Genomic DNA, 25,652 nt, shown 5'->3' with positions numbered 1-25,652 from the left:
CTATTGTCCTATAAGTACCTGCTGACATAGTGAATCTTTATAAACATAAAATATGATATACATTGTTCATGTAAATAGCAAAAAAGACGTCCTTTAGGAGCATTCATATACGATGTGATCATTACAATATTTATGTCAAAAACTTGATAAAGCAGTTTATAAATATATTTATAAAATAATAAATCACGATAAAAAAACTGCATTGGTCGTGCTTCTACGGTGGTCTGGGTCCTCAGTAGGCGTTGGGGTGGTGTTACTGCTATTTAAAATTAAAAAATTGCGTTTCGTTTTAAAGCGTCTTTTAAGCTTTTGGATAAGTTGGTGGAGGAGTACTGAGTGCCCAGAGAAAACCACTGACCTTTGATAGGAAAACCGAAAATCCAAGTCAATTAAGATTCGAGTCAAGTGCACCCGCGTTTTTCAAACTCACAACCTCAGTGTTTACTGTCTAGTGATTACAGTAGTACCTACAGAGACTAGGCCATCGAGCCCTCCTGTTACTGCTAAAAGAGAGAAGTTTGCGACTGTGAAATGAAAACATAATGTTTGATAAACACTCTATTTTGACATCGTCCATCTGTGTTAATATAAGGCAAAATATGAAGATATTAAAGAAACCTTTTATTTTGTGTAGCTCTTTTATCTCAAAGATATGCTGGAACTATCTGAAATTGGGGTTATAGAAAACGAAATTGCCTGCAAAGTTAGAGGGAAAAATATTTTAAAGTAAAATACGATTATTTTGGAAGATGTTTTTATTTTTCATTATTGAAAAACAAGATATGTTGTAATTCGTGCGTCACCGGTCCTGGTATTACAGAAATTAAGTTTAACTTCATGATGATAATGTTTTATATGGCTTGTGGGAAAAAAGGGAACCAATTCTTTTGTTTAATATCATTTCCATTTCTAGATGTACTCTTTTACTATACTCCGATGTCTCACGTCATTTACAGGTTTATAGGCTAACTCGATCCTATCATATTTGAACTGATACAGTAATTATGACTAATTGACATGGTTCAACATTTTTATTTGTGTGTAGTGTCTGTAAAAATATGTACTAATTTTATCTATTAAGCATTTATCGAGGCTGTCATAAGGAAGTTAATTCCATTCAAATATGTATTCCCTAGATCAACATACTCGCGTTGATTCTATGTCCAACAATCGCACACATAATATTAAAAAACATCTTCTTAACCCTAACACTTTGACGGAGAGTTAATGATTACATATCAAGCGTATTACCAATTTAATAACAAATACCAATTTAATAACAAATATGATTATGTATGTTCTTTTTGTCTTTTATAATGCGTGTATTGTATTTCGTTAGAGACATATATCACCGTATAGATAAAATTCAGCTTGTAAAAGGTGTATATGATTTTAAACTTTATTTGTTCCAAGGCTTTCTAGTGTATCAAAAGTAAAGAATTATAGGTCAAAGTACCGTATTAAACACGGACCATTGGTTCACACAGAACAGGCAGCTAAAAAGGCAACCATTTTCGGTACCATTAAAACGTTTCACCCCGCTGCAAATGTTTGCACCTGTCCTAAGTCAGGAATCTGATGTAAAGTAGTTGTCGTTTATTTATGTAATTATATGTTTTTCTCGTTTCTCGTTTTTTTATGTAGATTAGACCGTTGGTTTTTCCGTTTGAATGGTTTTACACTAGTAATTTTTGGACCCTTTATAGCGTGTTGTTCGGTGTGAGCAAAGGCTGAGCGGCTCCGTGTTGAATGTACCTTAACCTATAATGGTTTACGTTTACAAATTGTTATTTGGATGAAGAGTTGTCTTATTGGCACTCATACCACATCTTCCTATATCTATATGAGCATTTGTTAGTGCAAAAAAGTTCAAACACGACAACCAATGGTATAATCTTAATAAAAAATAGAAAGGAACACTTATGAACTACATCAACAAACGACAACTATTGAACAACACATTCCTGACTCATGATAGCTGCAAACAAATTAAGCGGGTTGAAAAGATTTAATAGGCGCAATTTTCACTCTAACCTGAAACAGCAGTGAAAGAATACTTAAAGTGAGTCAGAATTAATAAATACCGTCGCTTTTATTTCATTAAACCAAATATCAAAACACGGTTATATATGAAGTGTGTTTATACAATGATTAAATACCAATGAAATATATTTGCTTTATTGTATTAAACAGATCAGGTTAACAAAACTGATTATTCAGCAAACAAAACATTCCTTTGCTATATCTATGTAAATCCGATAGGATTGTAAATTACATAATAGAGTTTGGCTTATATTGTTTGTTACAATTGATTTTATATTCTTTATTAGTTTTAGTACTGATTAGAGGTAACTTTTGAATGTTAACGTTTATTTGAACTTTTGTTAGGTACACATACTTGTAGAGTTATAAATCTGTATGATTTTGGTTTAAAAAGTATATATACAACGTGTTTGTTATTCAATAAAATCAATACACCTATCGCTAACGTTGTCGAAATCAATACACTGCAATCCATATGTATTCAAGTGCAAATGTATGTGTGCACCAGACAATTACATATATTGTACATTGAACATTTTCTCATTGGTGGTAGATAATCTTTTGTCGTGATAGACATTCAAGCCGTTTAGAAGATTCTACTGCTAATTGCAATGCTTTTGTATATGTTAAATGAGGTTTCGAGGGGTAATATTGAATACAGCAAAGATTTTACTTTTTTTAAGTTAGCAAAATCGCAAACAAACGCTAACGTGAAATTCAACTTACCTTTTTTTATTGTTCCATTGTATTTTTGTGATCTCTAATGAGTTTTTTTTTTGAAAATATGTCTGTTTGATTTTATTGTTTTTGCTTAGGTTGGTATTGATTTAACTTCAAATTAAGCCTGTTATAACCTTCTGATTTCAGAATATGAATGTTTTATGATTTGAAAAGTTAGAAATGAACAGAAATATCTGTTCCATCTCCGTTCTTTCAGATTTTGTTTATTTGCGGGTATAAGAGGAAGTTAAAGAGTCAACAATCAAATTTACACACAAATAACTTTTAAAAAAAATATGGAAATCCTTAAAGTTCTTTTTTGCTAGACAACATTACAGGGAGATTACTCTATAAAATCACAATCTATTGTTAATTAATTACTATACTTCTAAATGAACAAAGTTAGTCTTCGTCCAACTGCTATATAAAAACACTTCGCTGTTGACATGAATATCAGTACTGTGGTCATTTTTATAAATTTCCTGTTTACAAAACTTTGAATTTACCGAAAAACTAAGGATTTTCTCTTGCCAGGCATAGATTACCTTAGCCGTATATGGCACAACTTTTTTGAATTTTGGATCCTCAATGCTCTTCAACTTTGTACTTGTTTGGCTTTATAAATATTTTGATATGAGTGTCACTGATGATTCTTATGTAGACGAAACGCGCGTCTGGCGCGAATGTGAACTTCCCGTTTTGTGTATGAACAATCCAGAAAAGCCTGCAAATGGAGTTTATATCTCCTTGTCGATTTCAAGGATTGTGTTTCCTATCATGATGTCCTTGATAGGTGGTTCCTGCTCACAAAAGCTATAAATCATGTGTTCTAGATGGTGAAGTTGTACCTTATACGTGTTACGCACGAGTTGGTTTACCGCTATGAAATATCCGATTCACAAATAGATAGCGGAAATGTACCTTATGCCAGCTATTTTTCGATAATATGAGATCGAATTTCCCTGTTGAATCTTGCGCCAGTCTTTTACAAATTTTAAAATTTTCTAGTTAAAAATCGAAAAAAAAAATACACATTAAAAAAAGGCTAACATGGTAAAGACTTAATTTCGTTTACACTATTGGAAAAAAGGGAATCTTTATTTGATTTTGTATTTAATCAACTGTTCCGTGCATTGACAATGCATGTATCAATAATTTGATTCTGGATGCAACGCGTGTTCTGGTTTGCTGAAGTTTTTTTGTTTATGGGGTCTATTTTGTCATGTGACCGTAACGTCATCAACGCTTTTTTCATGATCAACTCCTGTTTTAAAAGGTATAAGAATTGAATTATAAAGAATGACTGTTATATTTTTTTTTTGAATATTCGAAAAGACATGAAAAATGCCTTTGTCGATTTTTTAAGATATAGACAAGCAATTGAAGTTACCAAGAAAATCAAAATGAATAATGGTTTGCGTAAATAAAAACGATCTCTTGCATCTATTTCTTTCAAGTAAACTTGTCAAAATACTCTTTTCTTGAAAATTTGTTTAATCTGTTTAATCATTTCAATATTTGTTTGACTGATTATTTTCCCTCTTGTAAAATTCCTAACATCAAATTATTCATTTTACATATCGATTCAAAAACCGATTTCGACTGTAAAACGTTCACAGATGATCTCAATTAAAAGCTGACTGAATCTTCAATTGTAGGGGCCACTTTATTGTTTTATATATTATCATCTTCCTGAATTCAATATCAATGACATTAATTAATTCAATGTCATGGTCACTGCATGAGGGCAACTATACTTACAAGTTGCTTATGCTGTTGATGTTCGCTACTTATGCAAATAAATCGATCCTTCTATTACACTGTATTGTTAACAAATGTCTACCAGATCACAGTGCTCGACAAAATTCAACTTCTCATGAACCTTTATCACTCCGAAATTGCATTTTATAAGAGCAGATTGAAAATCCCACGGGAAAAGATATCGTTTCTTGTAATAAAGAGATACACCTTCGTGCATTTTTTTGTAATATCAATAATCTGGTGCATCAATTTTTTAAATAAATTTCCATTTATTACTAGACCATTTGTTAAACATGACAGTAATTGCATCTCTTAAATGCATTTTGTCCGGTTTATTCTTGTTTCCAAATTTAAAATCTGCTGCAAATACTATTATAACCTCATTTGAACTACTAGCATATTTTCAATTATTTAAAAATAATTTACCTTCCATTTAATTTTCAATTTTCTTTCAATCTCGTTGTATTTGTACGTATTTAAAAGCCGTATCAATTTTTGTTTTATACAAACAAAATACGACATTGTTTGTAATGTGTTTATATCGTTTGCAATCACTTACATTTATACTATTAGTGGGAGATATTATCGACATGATTGTGCAAGTCATGATACAAGCATGAAATTTGGTATTTAGGTTACTAAATGTTAATTAAATAAAATCAGCTGCTGGCCATAAAAAAACATTTTTTTTCAAAATAGCCACTGCTCATTTGGAAATGGCGTCATATCCAATTGGCTACATTTCGTAAATCCTTTTAAAGCCGTTTTATAGGTATAATCCGATGTAAGTTTTGATAAAATTTCAATTTAAGTTCCTAAAGTACGACAAAACAATACATACATGAAGTAAAAAGTGACTTCCGGTTCCAAAATAGCGGCAACAACGTGTAAAATGTCAATTTTATCATTTCTATCAACTTAACAAGGAAATCAATGTTTTGTTCAGTTTAAATGCATATATACAGGTTGCCTATCTTATAATTATCTGAAAGTTACCAATACACAAACATGTACACGGAAGGTCTAAACAGTAGCATTTACAGTTACCCACACAGCTTGATTTCTTGCACTCAGATTTCAAAAATCCTGAAACGAGGATGCAACGGCAGCCAAAGAAATCCATTTTGGTTTCCAACTGTCATTGTTTTTAATTTTTTTTTTTTTTTATCCAACTCGAATAAACATCGACCTGTCGAATGTATAAGCCAGATGAGCCCAAACATATCCACCTTGATATGCTTCTCTTTTGATGTAATCCGGAAGAGAACCTCCGGTTAGTCAGAATAGCATCATAAAGTCGCTGCTTCCTTGCAACCGATTTAAATCGTCTCTCGTTAACAGCAAATGTTGATGCTGCAATACATGATGCAAACAAATGCTTCTATGTTATCAATGTCTGTGTCTGTGTTTTAATACAAAAGCGGGACAAAAACGTCCGTTACATCTGGGAATACTTTCCATGTATGCCGAGCTGACCTCTTCACTTTACCATGAAATGCAGACACAGTGTCACGTCCATTAAATGGATGCTAGAAAGGAAGAAAAACTACACGAGGACTAAACGAATTTGCTATGACATGTAGAGGAAGCCATAGACAGCCTTCATTCCTTCAAAAACCTATTCACAATTTGTCCGCACCTTATCTGGCAAATGCTACAATTTCTAATACAACTACATCTGTGTTAGTACTACTTGAAATTACTTTTTACAATCATTTTCAGCAGCAAGCTTATCATGAATAATCATTCGTGTATCTGTTTCTTCAATGTTACAAGGGGAAAGCTGAAAAGTATCCGTATTGAAATTGCAAAGAATACATTCACCTTGAGTAACATAAGCATTTTTATAAATCACTGAAGAAGCAATTATGTCGGCAAGAAACTTGAACAGACCCTTTTGTTGTCATCTTTACAGAGAAAACTACACCGAACCCTTGGCGTGTTACAGAACCAACAACTTTCCGTCTAGCACCAGTAACTTTTTTTCTCGTCCCATCCTTTAAATCATTCACTTAAGAAACATCAATTACAATGTCTACTCTTGGATACTTATCGTTGCAAGATTTTAGGTTAAAAGGCATAATCATCAAAGATTTTGCCCCACGTGGTGGACTGGAATGAATTAATGCTGCTCCACAAATGACAAATGCATCAGAATTAGGATCTGTATAATGTCTCAAGTATACCCATTGCTGTGATTTAATACCACTGCTTAAATTGACATTCTGAGATAAAGACATTTTGGTTTTCATTGCAAAAGAACTCTTTAGATCAAACTGACTACTTCGACAAGAAATTAAAAAAAATAAAAGAGATCGCAATAACTTTTCAGGTTCTGCAGCTTTGTTTTTGACAAAACGGTTACCACTTTCATTTTACACTTTTTATAGGGAATTGTTCTTTTTTTATCTGGTTATAAAAAGCAGATTCTCTTTCGTTTTGCATTTGCTTTAAAAGATCTTCGTATTGTTTGGACCCATATATATGTCTATAAATAGTTTGCGCATGCTCGAAATTGTTAAACCCATGTGTATCATAACCTCAAAAATGGTATTAAACAAATTCATAACGTCATTAAAAATCCAAAAGCGCTAAGTATATAATGAATAGTTAAACTGTTTTTGTGCTGATTTTGTAACATTTTTTGCCATGTGCAAACCCTTAACATGTCAAATGTTCATTTCTAGTATATATGTCACATGAAAAGAAGGTAGCCACCAAATCTGATAATATTTAATTATAAAATAAGCCCAAAGAAATCGTTTTCAAGAAAAGTATGTATTTTAAACCTGAAAAAAACAGCTATTTTAGAAAAGGTGATGGCCATCTTCTGATTTTTTTTATGGCTATCAGTTTTTTCGTAAAAAGTATATAGAAATGATGCTTCGTACTAATTGTCATGCTTGTATCATCATTTGCACAATTCTCTCAACTTTGCATGTTAATATCTTCCATGATAAGTATATATAGTACCATAGTACTATAGTAACATAGTAAACATTTTGTATGTATAAACTTCTGTTACCCTATTCTCAAATGTTGAAGATATACCGATATCAATAATTTTTCGTATAGTAAATGACCGTTTACAAAAGTATGTATAGAACACAGTTACGGATAGACTTTCAAATCCATTATTTTTCTTCTTTAATAATTTCTATAGATTGTGATTTAACACGAAATTTATGGGTTAAACTAGCCGTAATAATTGATAATTGATTTTCAACAGAAAACTTTAGAATTGTTAAAAACACTTTTAAATGATTAAAATTGTACAGATTTAGCTATTCATTTTAAACCATAATGGAACAAAAAAAGTTTTAATTGAAGATTGTACTTTGATCTATACTTGTCTACTTTTACATATTGTGACCTGGATTGGAAGTTGTGTTATTGGCACTCACACAACATATTATTATATGTATTATTTATTTTCAATATGATAATTGTGGTTTCATTGAATTTACGGCCCAATGATCCAATGCTAAAAGATTCGAGGTCTTTTCGACTGATATTTAATAAGGTAAACTGATATACAATTTATATCGCACAGAAAATGAGGGAAACAATTTAAATCATGTGACCATATATAAAAAATATCATACTATGGAAGCAATGATAATGTTGGTTTAAAAAAAAACAATTAACGTTGATTTTACGATTTGAGGAGAGAAACGATAACAAGGAAAACTGTATATGGAAAAATATTGTCCAAATTCTAAAGGGTTAGTTTTAAATGTTAGTTTTCAAAGTGTTCGGTACATTTGTTAAATTTTATTCATTTTAAGAAGCAAAATAGCATTTGACTGGAAACATATATCATATTACACCAACCTTTTTGTTGCCAGCTATTTATTTTTAGACAACTTTTTTACTTGCTTGTACGTAAGTTGGTCGTGGAAATGGAAATTGGATTCCGTGTTATACACGGGGACATACATTCCCAATCAGACTGCAATAATACTAATAACAGACAGAAGCATGGTATGAAAATGCAACATCTATCCAACATATACCACCAAACATAGATGTAAACAATTATAGGTCACCTTACGGCCTTCAGTAGTAAGCAATATCCATAGTAAGCTTTATAAGGCTCCGACCCGGAACAGTGTAACGGTCAATGACATCTAACAAAGAAACATGTTTTTCCAGACTGAGTTATGATCTTGTACACAGTCCATTGATATAGGTCAGACACATCATACACAGTCTGTTACATGCCCGTTTTTCATTTTCACATGATTGAACTTCAATGTCGAGGGACCATCCGATCAGAAAAAAAATAAGATAGTCACGAAATATATCTATTAATCCAAAACCTAGCAATACTTTATTCTTTTATGATGTAAAACAACCTCTTATTGAATGCATGGTACTGCTGAATCGGTTCAGAGGAGAACGAAACATCGACCGTTGTTTTATCAATGACAAACACACAACTTACCAGGTTCAATCCACCATTTTCTACATTTGAAAATGCCTGTACCAAGTCAGAAATATGACAGTTCTTGTCCATTCGTTTTTGATGCGTTTTGTTATTTGATTTTGCCATGTGATTATGGACTGTCCGAATTTATTTTCCTCTGAGTTCAGTATTTTTGTGATTTTACTTTTTCCAGAGTTATCTTGATGCAATAGGAATAACTAAAGTGTCTCAAATAATCTCATTTACGTATTTGAACTTTTTATTAGACCTCTGTTGAAAGAACTCCGCATATATTTTCAAAATCCACATAGAGCAAGATATTGAAAATTCATTCAAGTTAGACATGATGTGTGCCAAATATGGAGCAGAATCTGCTTACCCTTCCAGGGCACAGGAGATAATCCCCAGAATTTGGTAGGTACGTGTTGCTCAGTCTTGAGTTTTTAATATTGTGTATTTGTATTGTTATTTGTCTGTTGGTATTTTCTTATTTAGCCCTCCAGGCGTTGTCAGTTTATTATCGACTTATAAGTTTCAATGTTCCTCTAATGTCAATCCTCTCTTTTTTAAGGTGACAGAGGTGTTCATAAGTTTATCTTTCGTTAATTGATGATTAAAAGATCAATCAAGCTATCGCATACGAGAGAATAGAGGAATCCAAATAGGAACAAAGCACGGTACATCGGTATGTGTTTATTGTCGTAGATAAATTATTTTTTTTTAAATCATTTTCCATTCTCAACAAAATTTTTCAAAAACAAACCTATTTTGATTAAGTTGTAATCTTTTAACATAGACGCCTTTCCTATTAAAATATGATTTTTGTTATTTTAAAGAACAAGATAATTAAAATTATTTAACTAATTGATGTACAGATGATCTCTAGTTGTGTTGTTGTCTGGAGAAGTTTTGTTTGTTATCGTCTCCAAAGAGGGTGGTAAAGGGTTATTTTCGTGCAACGTGATCGCCGTTTTTTATTTCACGTTCAACGTGTTTTTACTTTTTTATTTGACGTTCAGTCGTGCAAGAAGGGTGCCTCGTTCAACGTGTTCTGCTTATTTAAATTTACGTGCATCGTGATTTTCAAAGTCTTATTTTGCGTGCTCGGTATTTTTCAAATAAAATTCAAACACTTGGCAGGGATCGTCAAGAAATACTTTTTTAAAAGCCGTAAACCAATTATATCATAAATGTGTATACTAAATCGGGAATATCAAGTAAAACAAAGAGTTAATATATACAAGAAGACAGTGACTCAGTCACAAAAGGTTCAAATAAAAGTATTTATTTTTCGTGCAACGTTCATTACAGAAATTATTTCACGTTCAACGTGAAATTTTGTCTTATTTCACGTTTTTTTCGTGCAAGCACCCCCCCCCCCCCCTTTACCACCCTCTTCAAATATAAAGTCTGAATTGCGATTTGTAAAACATTTGACTACAACATGTTCAATACTTGGCCTATTTGAAAAGTTTAAATATAGAGTTATCTTTAAATAAAGATTTAAAAGTCACAAATGTCAAACGATCAGTCTTTTTATTTAAATAAATGTATATATTTCACAATAGACCTTTGAACTGGTATTATTTATGTCAAACTGTGCACTATGAGTTTAGTATTCATAAATTGTATTTATTAAGTTTTAATGTGTTTAAATAAAAATCAAGGGGATTTAATTTAATCATTTAAAAACCAGTGTTTGTATGCAACACAGATATATGCAAATGTGGAAGAGATCAATCGATATATTTTAATTAAATGGACACCTCCTTGTATCATTTACATTTTAATTTAATTGGAATGTATTACTGTATTATATAGTTTATATAGGGTCAATTTTCATAATATCTTTAATGTCTTTAGAAGATATTTTCATCTTGTCATTCGTAAGATTTAATTTAAAAAATAATCAAGTAAGGACTTGGGGTTATCGTCAATAAGACAAAATTAACAACATTAAGCCTTTGTTCCAACTTTTGCGTTCAACAGTGACAGAAAATTAGTTTAAAGATATGACAAGTCCTTAAATTCCCTAAATAGAAAACGTTTTTGATAAAACAACCAGTACAATACATGTTAACACTCCGGATATTCTGGTGTTAAAACCGTACTTTTGTCGTAGTCATTCGACTTCTAATTATTGCAAATAAGTGAGTATGAGACAAACGGGCCGAAAGATATAAGTGCGAAAATAAACTCCATTGCTAAGAAAGGAAAACAGATAAATAATAGTTCACATGACACAACATAGAAAACTGATGACTAAGCAACACGATTCTCACCAAAACTGGAGGTGATCTTAGGTGCTTCGGAAGGGTAATCAGATCCTGCTCCACATGTGATATCCGTCGTGTTGCTTATGTTATTACAAACCGGGTAAATAGTATAATTTCGTAGATCGTATTCGTGAAAAGGGATGGGAATCGTCTTTAACAAACCAAGGCAACAAACATAATCTGTATGTATCACCTTATATGAATGCATCGCTTATCTGATACTAATTCTAATTAGAAAAAAGTTACGAATGATTAATCTATACCTATTTTAATATTTTTCCAGAATGAATTGAACAAAAAGCTTTCCTTTGAAAATCACATAACTCTCTTATATTGAAAAAAATCCCTTATAGTGCGAGTTTTGTTGCTGTTGTTTGCTTTTGTTAAATTGCAATTGTCTTTGAAAATTTTGAAATATTAAATCATCATGGCAATTCGTAAAATATCTGTCTAAAACATGTGGAATATTTTGCATGATTGAAAAGTATTTATATTGGGGATTAATTAATAATAGCTGGATACTAACTTTCTTGGATTTCGTGGGTACAAGTAACCCACGAATTTAAATGTTCGACTAATTACATATATTCTAAAGGCATGTATACATTTTTGCCAAAATCACGAATGTAAATATCCACGAATATGCAAGTGTTCCTCAATCCACGAAAATTGGTACCCACGTAAATAAATGAATCCAAAGTATAGAGTCTTTTAGTAAAGATTTTGAATGACACATTTCTTAACAACTAATGTCAAACGATCTAATTATAGCTGCACATATTTCAAAATAGCCATATGAACTGGCATTGTTAATGTCAAAATGTGCAACATCAATTTAGAATGCAGAAATTAAGTTTGAAACGCGTTCAAATCCAAATCAAGTGCAATTTGTTTAATCATTCAGAAACCGGCTGTTGTATGCATGCACGCAACGTGCATTTCGTTTAATGATGCAAAAACCTGTTTTCATTAACATTCATGCGATACATACAAATACAAATGTGAAAGAGATCAAACGCTATATTTCAAATAAATGGACACCTTTTCGTACAATGGTCATGTACATCTGACAAATAACAGGCAGGTTTTACCGCAAAAGTAATTTAGGCTTAATGTACCTATCATGTCTTTTATCATACTTTAAATCTTCTCATTTTTAATACATCCAATTTAAATAAGTTCAATTGCCATGTCATTATGAATAAAAGAGGCGTGGGGTTAATGTCGATAAGATACAGTTATCAAAAATCCATTTTCACATTAAGCGTTCTATAATGTGTAAAAAAAATTTCGATTAATCAAACAGACATAATCAAAACTTCTGATAGTTGTTCATTTGTTTACTAACGTAAAACTTATCATTTATTATATTCAAACAATAGAAGTAGTTATAAAAGGTACCAGGATTATAATTTAGTACCCCAGACACTCAAATCAAAATATTTATAAAGCCATCAAGTAGAAAGGATTTGAATTCTCATTAAGATATGTTTGCTTATCTACGGTGTGCGCTAGTCTCACTACAACCGAAATGATCCAGAAGAATATCGACGTAAATGTGTGTTAACTGTATATATTTGGACGAGAGAAACTGCATGACTGTGTTGTTACTTATTTTGAAACAAAAGTATTGATCGATCCGCTAATATTATGTGATGTTTGCGCTGTAATTGATTGTCTATATATAATTCCACATCTTCTATGGTTTAGCTGTATAATTAAAGACCTTTAACATTAATTACAATTCAATAAATGGAATGTGTACGAATTGTACAGAATAAAATAGAAGTAGGAAGATGTGGTATCATTGAAAACCATACAATTATCAGATATATGTTAAACAGACTAAAGGTGACTGTACAACTGAACAATTACCAAATATAAAAGTATTAGAAGCAATAAAGAGCCCCGACAAATATGTCAAACATTAGTTTTAATAGATTTTTCTAACTTACAGATTTCTTTTGCAGATTACACAAAGTAGTTGTAACTTCATGTTCATGTTATTTCAATATATATTTGAACAACTTACATTATCTTTAATAATAAAAATTAAATAAAATTAACATTTTTAATCCAGGTGATGGAACACTATAATGTTAATAGTGTTATATACAAATAATATATGTACACAAAATTTCACAGTAGCCAATGGAAAATTATAATATCAATAGTGTGCTATATGTACACAGGTTTTACAGTAGCCAATAACAAATTCGGTTAATACAGGTGTTACTGTTGTGTACGATGAATGAACCTCTATTATAAATGAGAGTTGTCAACAATTTGTCTTATTGTACACATTATCATTTCATTTAGATTCAACTTATCTGCAATAGAGTCAAGATGGGAGAAGGTGGTCATGTTAAAGAAAAAGGAGGAATCAAAAAACGAGAGACGTGGAGTAAACGTTTTGACTTTTTGTTAGCATGTATAGGATTTTCTGTGGGACTTGGTAATGTTTGGCGCTTTCCTTATTTGTGTTACAAGAACGGCGGGGGTGAGTACAGTACTGTTCAACAGGTACTTGTTTTAACAAATTATGAATTAAACAGTGATGCTTATTTAAAAGTAGTGTTGCCTTTTAATTAAAAAATTAAAATTACCAATGAAGTTAACAGTTTTGAACCATGTCTGGATGTAGATATTTGATAATTTAACATGTAACTGTAATTATTCTTATTTCATTACATACTTTTGAGTTGTAAAAAAAAATGTAATGAACACTATAATTTTGCTATGAAACTATGAAAAAAATATCCAAAATCAAATGGCATCGTAGTAACAGCATAAATGTTTTCACATATTTCTTGATTTGTTTGATAAATTCACACTTGTAAATGCAATTTGGAAAAAAAGCTGTTTTGCAACTTTGAATACTATGTTTTAAAATGTTTAATGTTTAGCATTACTTAATATTGTAAAAATGATCACTGTATAAGAAAATGCATGTACTGAGAAAAGAGTATGACTGTTGGTATTCATTTGTTTGATGTGTTGGAACTTTTGGTTTTGCCATTTGATAAGGGACTTTCTTTTTTTGAATTTTCTCGGATTTCAGTATTTTTGTGATTTAATTTTTTGTATCTATATTAATTTTCAGGATAATGATATAAAATCTGACTCAGAATATATTCTTCCACTTAATCAACCGAACAGTATAACAATATCCTGTGGTTATAATGGCAAATCCAATACATGTGTTTACCTCCCTAATTATATAAGTAGTTAATGCATTCACATATGATACTACTGCTATAGGGTTGTTATTCTCACCGGGTTATATCAGCTCAGTGGTCAGTACTTCGCAACTGACATCATTTGTAACCTATATCTATTTGTCATTCATAAACTGCCTCAGGGAAATTTGACCGTTGATGAATTTGTATACATTGCTGGTGTCATTTGTGTAGTACATTCTTTAAAGTTACAGCGTTTTTAGTACTTATGAACTGGCTTATTAATGTTAAGATTTGAGCTTGATCGATGAATTTATAATCATTACGCACCTTAGACGTACAAGATTTATAAAAGTGTTCATTTCGTTCTAGATGAATCTGATTATAACATATTTGTTTTTCATTTAACGATATTGAATTCATCCTTCCTTATGTAAAATACTGATTTTCCGTATTTGGTTACATCAGATAATGAAGAAAACCGGATTTTCAATATATTATGTCGTTTACACTCATGTAAAGATATATTTGAAACATAGCGTGAATCCATTGATAATAGAATTTTAAAAAAAATGAAAACCTAAGGTAAGTGTTGTGCACATGTTTCAATGTTGAACCGTCCTTGTTTGAGCGCCTAACCTGTATCTCATATACAAGTTTTATTTCAAAGGTAATTTTTATATTTTTTTAAGAATTGCTTTACTTTTAATGAAATTCGTTACATCATATATCTAATATAGCTGTAAATGTATATCATTTGAATTGCAATTGTTCACGTGTGCATATAATTAACACTCGACATCCTTGAATCTTGGATAATCTCATCTTATTAAACAAACTTTTATGATATTTCTGTTGCCTGCAACTGTAAGTTCACATGTTACTGTTGTTTCGTATCAAATATTTCTTATACAATTTTTTTACTTACAGGAGCTTTTATGATTCCGTACTTTATATGTTGCATTGTTGGAGGGATACCATTGTTTTATTTAGAAGTATGCGTTGGGCAGTTCATGGGCGTTGCTGGCCTAAATGCATGGAAAATATGTCCAATATTTCAAGGTAATTTTGAGAATATATTCAAACACAGTGTTAATTGACCTTTAGTTGTAAAAGTACAATTTACACGACGTTACGTTATATTCATTCCCGTTCTTTCACTTTCCCATTGTCGACGTCAACTTCCGCCCAGCAATTGTTTTATATAGTTTTGAAGAGGGAAGCTGTTTCATGCACAAGAAGATTGATAGTTAACTTGTCTCAGATTTTATAAAAGGTAAACAGCATTCATTTTACACACTATAGTGTTTTACTGATCTCCGCATCAGGTTCTAAATATATACTTGGACCTATTTAGAGATCGTAGTTTCCCCTGTTAAATATAGCGCAATCGGCAATTCAAACACTGTTCATTTGTTATTATTTATTCGCGTATTCCTTTGTGAATAAACTGTGTTGTATATTTATTGTGTATTATAATAAAGTATTGTATTTTTACATGTTGTTTGCATAAAAACGTAACTGCCGTATAAAGTTGTGATAATTGTTTAATGAGACAATTACTTGTTGTGAACACCCGTGTAAGATTTTACCCGCTCGGACCCGTTTGTTTTATAAATAAGTAAGTTCACAACAGTATTTATGCAGTTGTTTTTACACTTCCCCCTGTAAATTTTGTTAGTTATGTATACCTTTTCTTTTTGATTATGGTGAAATATTGTATTTGTTTTTAAGTATCCGATCAGGTATATATTTCATTTATTTGTAACCATTGATATTGAACACTTATCTATCCAAGATATTGGATTTTGATATATTCAAGATATTACATATTTGTCTATTCAAGATACGAAATACTTGCCTATTCAAGATACGAAATACTTGCCTATTTAAAATATGAAATAGTCTATCAAAAATATGAAATAGTCTATTAAAAATATGAAATAGTCTATTAAAAATATGAAATACTTGTAAAAAAAAACCTTTTGTATTGATGCCCGAATTAAATTAAGTCGATTAAGTGAGATGCATTGCCTTTAAATAGCGTCTTAAACATCTATTTGTTTCTTTTCTGTTAGGGATAGGAATAGCGTCAACCATCATCATGTTTTTCTCCAATACGTTTTTCAACGTTATCATGGCATGGGCATTTTACTATTGGTTTAGTTCCTTTACAAGTGAATTACCATGGGCCAGCTGTGGTCACGAATGGAACAAAAACTGCAAAGATTATACAAAAGAAGATGGAAACTTTACAAATTCAAGTCTGCATAATGATGAAATGGCAAACATCACTATCCCCTTTCTTTCTGCTTTGAAAAATACATCAAACCAGCTGGTATTGGATCCGGTTACAGAATTCTGGGAGTGAGTGTTTATATTTCTGCTATATTAACCGAAAAATAATAAGTAGTATTGTATGATTTTTAATTTCAGTTACTCGTGTATAGTTCGGGGTTTAGTATGGAGTCTATTATCACTGAACTAGTATACATATTTGTTTAGGGGCCAGCTGAAGGACGCCCCCGGTTGCAGAAGTTTCTCCCTACATTGAAGACATATTGGTTACCTTCGGCTGTTGTCTGCTCTATTGTCGGGTTGTTGTCTCTTTGGCACATTCCCAATTTCCATTCTCATTTTTTTTTATTTGATAGAATCGGATTTTTCATGATGTTCAAGAGCCCAAAGCAGTGATACATACGAATGAAAAAAAGAAATATAGACTGAGTCAAACGCGTCATTCTAAGAAAAAAAATATACACTGCATTTCATACTTTACATATCTTGACAAATAATATATCTTTCTCAAAGACTCAAACGAAATAATTGATATCTGCTTTTATAGTTCAATGAATCGAAAGATCATCGCAATGCGTTCTTGTTGATAAACAATATAATAACTTTTTCAGAAATAAAGTCCTAGGAATTTCAGATGGTATTGATCAGCCAGGAGCTATAAAATGGGATATTTGTTTATGCTTGTTATTTGCCTGGATCGCCGTATATCTATGTATATGTAAAGGTATAAAGTCTTCCGGAAAGGTATGTAGATCTATAATCTTGATCGTCATAGTGATGTGTCATCTTGATCTCTAGATTGGACTATCATCTTGATCTTCATAGTATACTTTCATTTTGATCTTCATAGTATACTTTCATCTTGATCTCCATAGTATACTAACATCTTGATCTTCATAGTATACTATCATGTTGATCTTAATTATATAGATATCATCTTGTTTCGCATACTGTTCTTCAATCTTGATGTTCAAACTGTTCCTCATCTTGATGATCATACTATACTATCATCTTTATTTTCGTACTCTACTGTAGACAAAAATAAGGTGAATCTGCATTAGATATAAGGCAGCCAGAACTCGGGTTTAAGTCGTATGAGACATAAATCGAAGACAACAAATGTTTAGCCAAAAAAAAAAAAAAAATATTATAACAGTAAATCGCTTCTAGAGCAAAGACTTAAAATTCTAAACGGTGAAACATTTTTGCTTTAAAACCAGTCATAAACAAACCAAGTATGATATGTGTTGCAGTTTTCTAAAAGGTCAATCAGCTTGAAAGTTTTTTGACTCCTAACTTTGCATTTAACTTTTAAATAACTTGCAAAATTTGCAAACAATGTATACACAACTCCTTTACAGTAACTGATTTCAAATTCTGTACATTAAACATGTTAAATAGGCTTCAAAATTGTATTATTATATCTTGGTGAAGTTTTGACTGTATTCTTGAAAAGTAAGCATAAAACAGCAAAACATCAAAAGGAATATTGCTTACAAACTTTCGTGCATATATTTATATTACATGTATAACAAATTCCAAATTCTACTTTGTTTTTTTTCATATTGTCACCTTACGTTTTATTTACCTTATATTATAACGATGTGTGCGTCATCAACTTCAATCGATTAGAAAACTAACCGTTATAATTGGAGTTGAGAAAGAACATATGGCACGCATAACATGCATAAAAGAGTGGCAAAAGATACCAAAATGGCATTCAAAATCAAAAGACGAAAACAAACGCCAGGCAAAAAATAGAATAAGACGGGAAACAACAGTATACAAAACACAAATAAATACTGAACAAAAACACAACCAAACTCGGATGTAATTTCATGTATCAGGTGCTCATAATTTATCTATACCATTGCAGGTTATGTACTTCACAGCTACAACGCCTTATCTCTTCATGTTCATCTTATTGATAAGAAACTCCATGTTACCAGGAGCAATTGATGGTGTCATATATTACTTAAAGCCTAATCTAAGTAAACTTTCCGACATGCAGGTAAGTCGATGTTTTGTTTTGTAGTCCTGTCCTGTAATGTTGTCATTGTAATGTTATATTGAACATTGCCATATTAGCGGGAGGTTTGGCTAGCCAAAAAACCAGGTTCAACCTATAATTTTGTTCTTACAATGTCCTGTACCAAGTCGGTAAAATGGCGATTGTTATTCTATAGTTCGCTTCTGAGTGTGTTACATTTTAGTGCTGTGTTTCTGTTGTGTCGTAGTTATCTTCTTATATTTGATGTGTTTCCCTCAGTTTAAGTTTGTAAACCAGATTTTTTTTTCACAATCGATTTATGAATTTCAAACAGCGGTATACTACTGTTGCCTTTATTTTCTATAGCATAAGGATAAATGATATATATACAATAAAAAAGTACGAACATGACGAATACCCTTAACATTATTGCTAAAACAAATTGCATTTTGGAGTTTTAGTTTAAAAATAAACTGTGGGAAACATTGATAATGTCTTATTGTCTTACGGTAAATTTTAAACGAATACACACAATAAGTCTTAAATGATCATCTGTCATAACTCCTTTAACTTGATGGCACCGAGTTATTTGTCTTTTAATTGAAAAACGGAGACATGCCACAGGAATGATATAGATTGAATACAAAAGTGTATTAATAATTTTGTATGAATTTGGCGGAAAGTACCGGCAAATAATGCAAATAATTCAAGCTTTGAAATGTGCGGCAGACAACTCAAGTTCACATTATAAATTAATGTTATTGTCAAGACAAACTTTCACATATACATAAAAGGAGGTATTTGTCTTGTTGTCCCTTGTTATTTTTATACAGCCTGCTTATACAATATAATTCACTGAATAAACAGGTAAAACCAGGCTTTTATAAAACAGATTGACAATAAGTAAAAGTAAAACGGTATGATATGAAGATAAAAATATTTGAAAAAAAAACAAAATAACAAAAAATGGAACATGAAATTGCAATGAATTATTACGTTGATAATTTGTTTGTTATGATAACCTTCGATTTTTTTTTTGTGGTAATGTATGTTTTTAACAGGATATAATTTGACGTAGTGTTGCAGTTTACATGTGTTATGTAAGGAAACATAAGGCACTTATGCAACATAAGAACAATAATTGACGTCAAATTTATTTGTTTAATTTGAAAATTAAAACAATCTGATAATACTGCAAACAAAATTATTACGCATTTACACTGGGCAAATTGTTGTTAAAACCTTACCCTTATTGTGATAATGTATCTTTATAACTGGATAAGATTTGACACAGACTTTATCAAAAAGAGTACAGCGTTATACATACATACGATACTTAATCTTAATCATTCATTAAATCATCTTTCGCAAACATGATATCTATAAAAGAGGGACGAAAGATACAAGAGAGACAGTCAATTTCAGACATCGAAAATAAACTGACTACGCCATTGCTAAAAATGAAAAAGACAAACAGACAAACAATAGTTCACATGACACAACATAGAAAATATAAAGAATAAGCAATAAGGACCCAACCAAAAAATAGGGGTGATCTCAGATGACCTCAGGTGCTCCGGAAGGGTAAGCAGATCCTGCTCCACATGTGGCACCCATCGGGTTGTTCACTAATAAATGTTCACTATATGCAAAATGCAAGTGTCCAAAGTTTCTTACAAAAGACATATACATCATATTCTATTTGGTTCGAATAAAAAATAGTTAAAATGTCTATTTAAAGTACATGAACCTTGAGAGTTCATGCTTCGTATATAGATTTAGAGACAACACTGAGTTATATGAATTTGGTGTGTTGCATCATAGCATGAGGAACGAAACTGGTTTCACTAGATACTTAGACACTTTTATCTCTTTTATAATGTAACATGAGATCGCAAATCTATACTTTTGTGGGAGATGGTTTGTGGCTTTTTATTTGTCTGTTCGTTGTATTTTCTTATGCACACGGTTGCTTATTTCTCGATCTGTAAAATATGATTTTTGTTTCCCTTTTGTATTATTATTATTATTTGCTTATCAAACCTGAACCGTAACTCATAATTGTCCTACCGGAGGACAGTAAATCCCGAACCTGTGTTTTATATGGCTCATAATGCCTAGTCGGTGGTGTGTATACGTTGAGCTTTGTGTACTTTTGTTTTTATGTTTTGTGTTTTTTTTTTGCCATGGCATTGTTAGTTGGTTTTCGACTATCGGTTTCGATATCCCTTTGGTATTTTTCGTCTTTTTTAAAAATGACACAACAAACGTTTTTACAACAAATTTCTTTCAACAACACACAATCCTTTTCATTCGCCTAATTCTTTTAATATTGTCCTTCAGTATACAATTGAGTAACAACGTACATTAATGACTAATATTGTTAGAACGTCCAAAAGTGGATAACGTACTCTTGATGATTGATTCACTAACTTAACGTTGTTATTTAAATGATATACATGCCATACAAATGTGGCAAGAACATTAATTTTGTTGTAATAAAAAATTATGAAGGTCACAAGGTTACATTGCCCTTGTCTTAAACTTTAATATTAGTAAACAGCAGGGTGTCAATATTTAGAACGTTTTTCTTTTTTTCTTTCTAAAAACAAAAACAATATACAATATATTTATGATGATATTGTTTTATAGATAAGACAAATAGAGGAATGCAATCAAAAAGTATTAGGAAATTTGTAAAACTGTATGTTATTCGTTTAATGAAAATGCTATTTATAGAACATAACTATATAGCATCTGTCTATCAAAATTGTTCGGTTATGATCATTAGAGGTATCGATCAAGGTTGTAATTCTACACAAGATATGCATCAATCTTTCTAGTCTATATGGATAACATAGTGTCTTTAAATTCGTCTATAAAAATGTTTTACTTAGGACTTTGATGGTTTTATTTTCTATTTTTCCTGATTAAAGATATTACCAATTTGATAATTCATTCAAACTGTGTTGTCTGCTTTCATCATATTGTTTTTTCTATAATACTAAATCCACTCATTTTTTCAACGGAATTGTCCGAATAACATGCATCATCTTATAGCGTGAATAACAAAAACTGGTTTAACGAAATGTCGTATTCTTTGTACCCTTTGAGATTAGTATAATTCAACCCTTATTTAAGTGTATTTCTTGTCTGTACAAAATTTTCTTTTGGTCAATGAGCGGTTTATCTTTTTATCGAGTATGGCTAAATTAAAGTTTCGTCCATATCAAATCATTACTATTTTTTTTGTGCTAGAGAAACTCACCTGAGTTCAGATCTGGTCTTGAAGGCATAAAACTTTGCTCAGAGCACAAAAAACGTGCTCGAAACATGAAATCCAGCAATTTGATTGGTTGATTTTCGAGTCTGAGTACAAAAATCATGCTCAAAAGTTTTATGACCGTGAGGCCTGGTGTAAGTCGGTCATTTTAGTGGTGGTTGTCTCTTCGTCGGTTTTACTCTTGAACAAAGCTTATTTATCGCTCTGTCCATTATGGTTCTAAATAAAAAAATATATATCCTTTTGTCAGGCTATACTCATATGTAAAACACAAAACATTGGCCAAAAAATGTTTACCAGCAATAAGACTCATTCTGTCTTCCCTCCACTATTTATATCAGTATAAATCGAGTATGACGTACCTATGTGGTTAAGTGGCTTATATATTAATGTTAAAATGTTTTAAAAGGAAGAAGGACGTTTGACGAAAGATTCAATTGCTTAAAGTCGTGGTGTAAATGATATGCATGCTTCGTTTTATTTTTTGAACAGTATATTATTTTGCCAATTGTATTTATCGATTTCCCCAAGTTATCTTTTTTATTGTCTCATAAGGGACAAATTAGAAAATGTTGAGTTCAAGTTAATCATCGTCCATCTTCCATTATTGTTATCTATATTGCCGATCAGTATACAATTGAGTAACACCGTACCAGTACGATATTTTTTTATTAATGTAAGAGTGTTTATTTATAAATTACATTTATTTTATGGTACTTACTAAACTCTGTTGTTTAAATTATATGCATGCCATATAACTTTAGCAAGCACATTCATTGTGTTGTAATAAAACAATTTGAAGGTCATGAAACGCATTGCCCTTGTCTAAGACTTTGATATGAATGAACAGGTTGTAGTGAATTTAGAACATTTTTTTTGACAAAACATAAATTATCTATTTTTCATTTCAATTTTCTAAATACTAAGTACGTCTGTAGATATATAGGTGCATTAAGGTCAGACATATAGATTTCACAACTGCAACAAGTGTGCTAAGATATTTCTCCATTCGAGACAGTTAGATTTTAATATTTAAAACGCGGGCTTGCCGAGCTCTTAAAAAATATAAATTAACTGTTTAGAGTGTAGAAATGTCGAAATACATGAGTTATAGTGGTGGAATTTATTTCTTAAATGATTTTTATCCTTCCTTTTTCAAAGCTTTGTGGGAAGTGGTGTTATTTATATGTGACGTCATAATGCATGGTAGCATTTTTGGTAGCCACGAAACTTGCGTCTAGCGTATTAAATTATAATCCTGGTACATTTAATAACTATATTCAAGATCTTAAGGTTTATAAAATTGATTTTATAACAGAATAGGGGATGATATTTATAAATTTCAAACATTTATTTGTGACATGTATCTATACAAATTACCAAGTACGTATACACATGACTTTGATGTAACCGTTGAACAATTTGTGATCATTTATCTTAACAGATAAAAAGTTTTCAATTACTTTGAAACTTGTCTGACTTAAAATATTGAAAAAGTCTTTAATATTTAACATCTGCTGTATCCGGTACACAAGATATAAATTTATAATAATTGTTGATGCAAATACAATTATGTTGATAATTTAAGAAATAATTCCTTCATGTCATGCTCTATGCCCATTTTAACATGGGTATGCATATTTGTCGATATTTTACACTGAGCGTTAGCGAGGTGTAAAATGTAGTCAAATGTAATGCCTACCCGTGTTAAAATGAGCATAGAACATAACATGAAGGAATTATTCCGATTCTAATAGGACAAATACATTATTTTTATAGGTCGAAGCGTACGAAAATACCGTTAAAATATTTAGCTGTTCCCGTTTCCTCCCCGGGGAGTCTGTACATTACATTTCATATTTGATAAGTTTAAAAAATACGAGCAGGGTAAATATATGTTGTTCGATATAACATACATTATAAAAGTTTATGTAAGATACTTGAATGTATATATTTTATAGAATAACGATTGAAATAATATAGAAATATAATATTAATATAAATAGTAAATGTGTGCGCATGTGCTCATTAGAACACGGCTTTGTTTTCAAAGCGTAATAAGGACGTCATATTAGAATCGTAATTTTAATCCTCTGTTTATAATTTTCAGGTGTGGGTTGACGCTGGTTCTCAGATATTTTTCACCTATTCTATTGGAGTTGGTTCTCTCACAGTTCTTGGAAGTTTCAACAAGTTCAAACATAACTCCTACAAGTATGTTATTAAGCTAAAAACCAAAACTGAAAACACTTTCACATAGGCTTGGAATGTCCCATTAAACCAATAGTACACAGGTAAACGTTTTCTGTGTATAAACCTCCTCTAAGAGGAAACACCTCTTTATGGAGGTGTAACCCTTACTTAAACGATTGTGTTCAGCATTTTAAAAACGGTACCGTTTATATTGTATAAGCATGAAGCGAAAATTTATTATGTAAGGTAGAAAACGTTATTTACAATGCGTTTCAATTTAAAACACGGAAACTTTATGCAATACTACTCCGAAAAAAATGCACTATATTTAAATTTTTCGTATATATATATTTAAATTGATGAGAACATGTCAAGATAAATACTTTTCACGACTGTTGATATATGGGCGCCAACCATAAAACATTAAACACATGTACTGTATGATTGATATGACAACCAGGAAATGTATCATAATTAGCATAAAAAGTATTTAAATGGAGGTGACCAAGTTTCAAAGGTAAATGAACTTGATAACATGAACAAATAAGATGACTACAATGAGTGAGGGTCGCTAGTATATTTTAGAAAAATTAGTAATCATGGAAAAAACAAAATCATATTACATTCAGCGTATTGAAATTTTTATATGAACTTATGAAGATTCTTTAGATAATAATATCTGGTAACTTTTTAGATATTTGCATTAATGAACACATTTTGATATTTGTATTGAAAAGCAGACGTTATATGTTGTAAATGTATTTAGCTATAATCTTTCTATTGTAATGTTTCAGCATATCGCAAAATTAAACTGGTAAAAGTCAATGTAAATCTTTTAAATGAATTTAAGTACACGAACATGACCTCACACGGTCAGGGAAAATATGCACAGGGCAGCGAAAAAAAAACCAATAGGTCGGACAATGTGTTCGTTTAAGGGCAGTTTCGAAATGTTTCTTTTATTCACAGAGACTGCATCATTTTCGCATGTACAAATACTGGGACCAGTTTATTAGCTGGATTAATCATCTTTACAATTTTGGGTCACATGGCCTTCGTACAAGATACTTCCATAGACAAAGTGGCGGAGTCAGGTTAGAAAAATCAGCAAAAACACAACAAGAACAATCAAAACTCTAAAAAGGACACCAAATTGACGAATACAACCTTTTTTACTGTTCGGATACTAAACATGTATATGACAAGGTCACCTTATACACTTAAACAGTATACGATAGATATTGGCCAATGTACCGAGAGTATTTTAACGGATTCCCTAAATCCTATCACATATTCCCTGTTCTCATCCTTGAACTTATCTTAATCATTAAAGCCTACTCGAAGTTATAATGAGCCCCTAAACATACAAATAAGAATTCTTATCCGTGTGGATATGAATGAACCGAACAATTGATTGGAGTCATTAGAGTAACCATCTAAAGGTTTTATGTTTTTTGCTGGTCATGGAAACTGGTAAACA

The 25,652-nt window shown here is 31.2% G+C and overlaps 1 protein-coding gene across 5 annotated transcripts in view; it reads left to right on the top strand.

Moving 5' to 3' along the window:
• The window catches only part of LOC143055397 (sodium- and chloride-dependent taurine transporter-like), a 47,329-nt gene that overhangs the window by 11,335 nt on the left and 10,342 nt on the right, over positions 1-25,652 (top strand). Inside the window, exons 1-9 of one of the 5 annotated variants that reach the window (XM_076228532.1) lie at positions 9,351-9,367; positions 9,525-9,638; positions 13,549-13,729; positions 15,339-15,470; positions 16,487-16,775; positions 17,318-17,450; positions 18,583-18,717; positions 24,090-24,193; positions 25,142-25,266. In XM_076228532.1, coding sequence (XP_076084647.1) covers positions 13,576-13,729; positions 15,339-15,470; positions 16,487-16,775; positions 17,318-17,450; positions 18,583-18,717; positions 24,090-24,193; positions 25,142-25,266 — 1,072 coding nt within the window. In that variant the 5' untranslated portion in view covers positions 9,351-9,367; positions 9,525-9,638; positions 13,549-13,575. Of the gene's footprint in view, positions 1-1,413; positions 2,063-9,224; positions 9,368-9,524; positions 9,639-13,548; positions 13,730-15,338; positions 15,471-16,486; positions 16,776-17,317; positions 17,451-18,582; positions 18,718-24,089; positions 24,194-25,141; positions 25,267-25,652 lie in introns of those variants that run through there. The other 4 variants (XM_076228531.1, XM_076228530.1, XM_076228533.1 and 1 more) reach the window with 4 other exon arrangements.

Source organism: Mytilus galloprovincialis, chromosome 12 (assembly GCF_965363235.1).
Source record: "Mytilus galloprovincialis chromosome 12, xbMytGall1.hap1.1, whole genome shotgun sequence".
NCBI lineage: Eukaryota > Metazoa > Mollusca > Bivalvia > Mytilida > Mytilidae > Mytilus > Mytilus galloprovincialis.
This window is presented reverse-complemented; position numbering and strand designations above follow the sequence as displayed.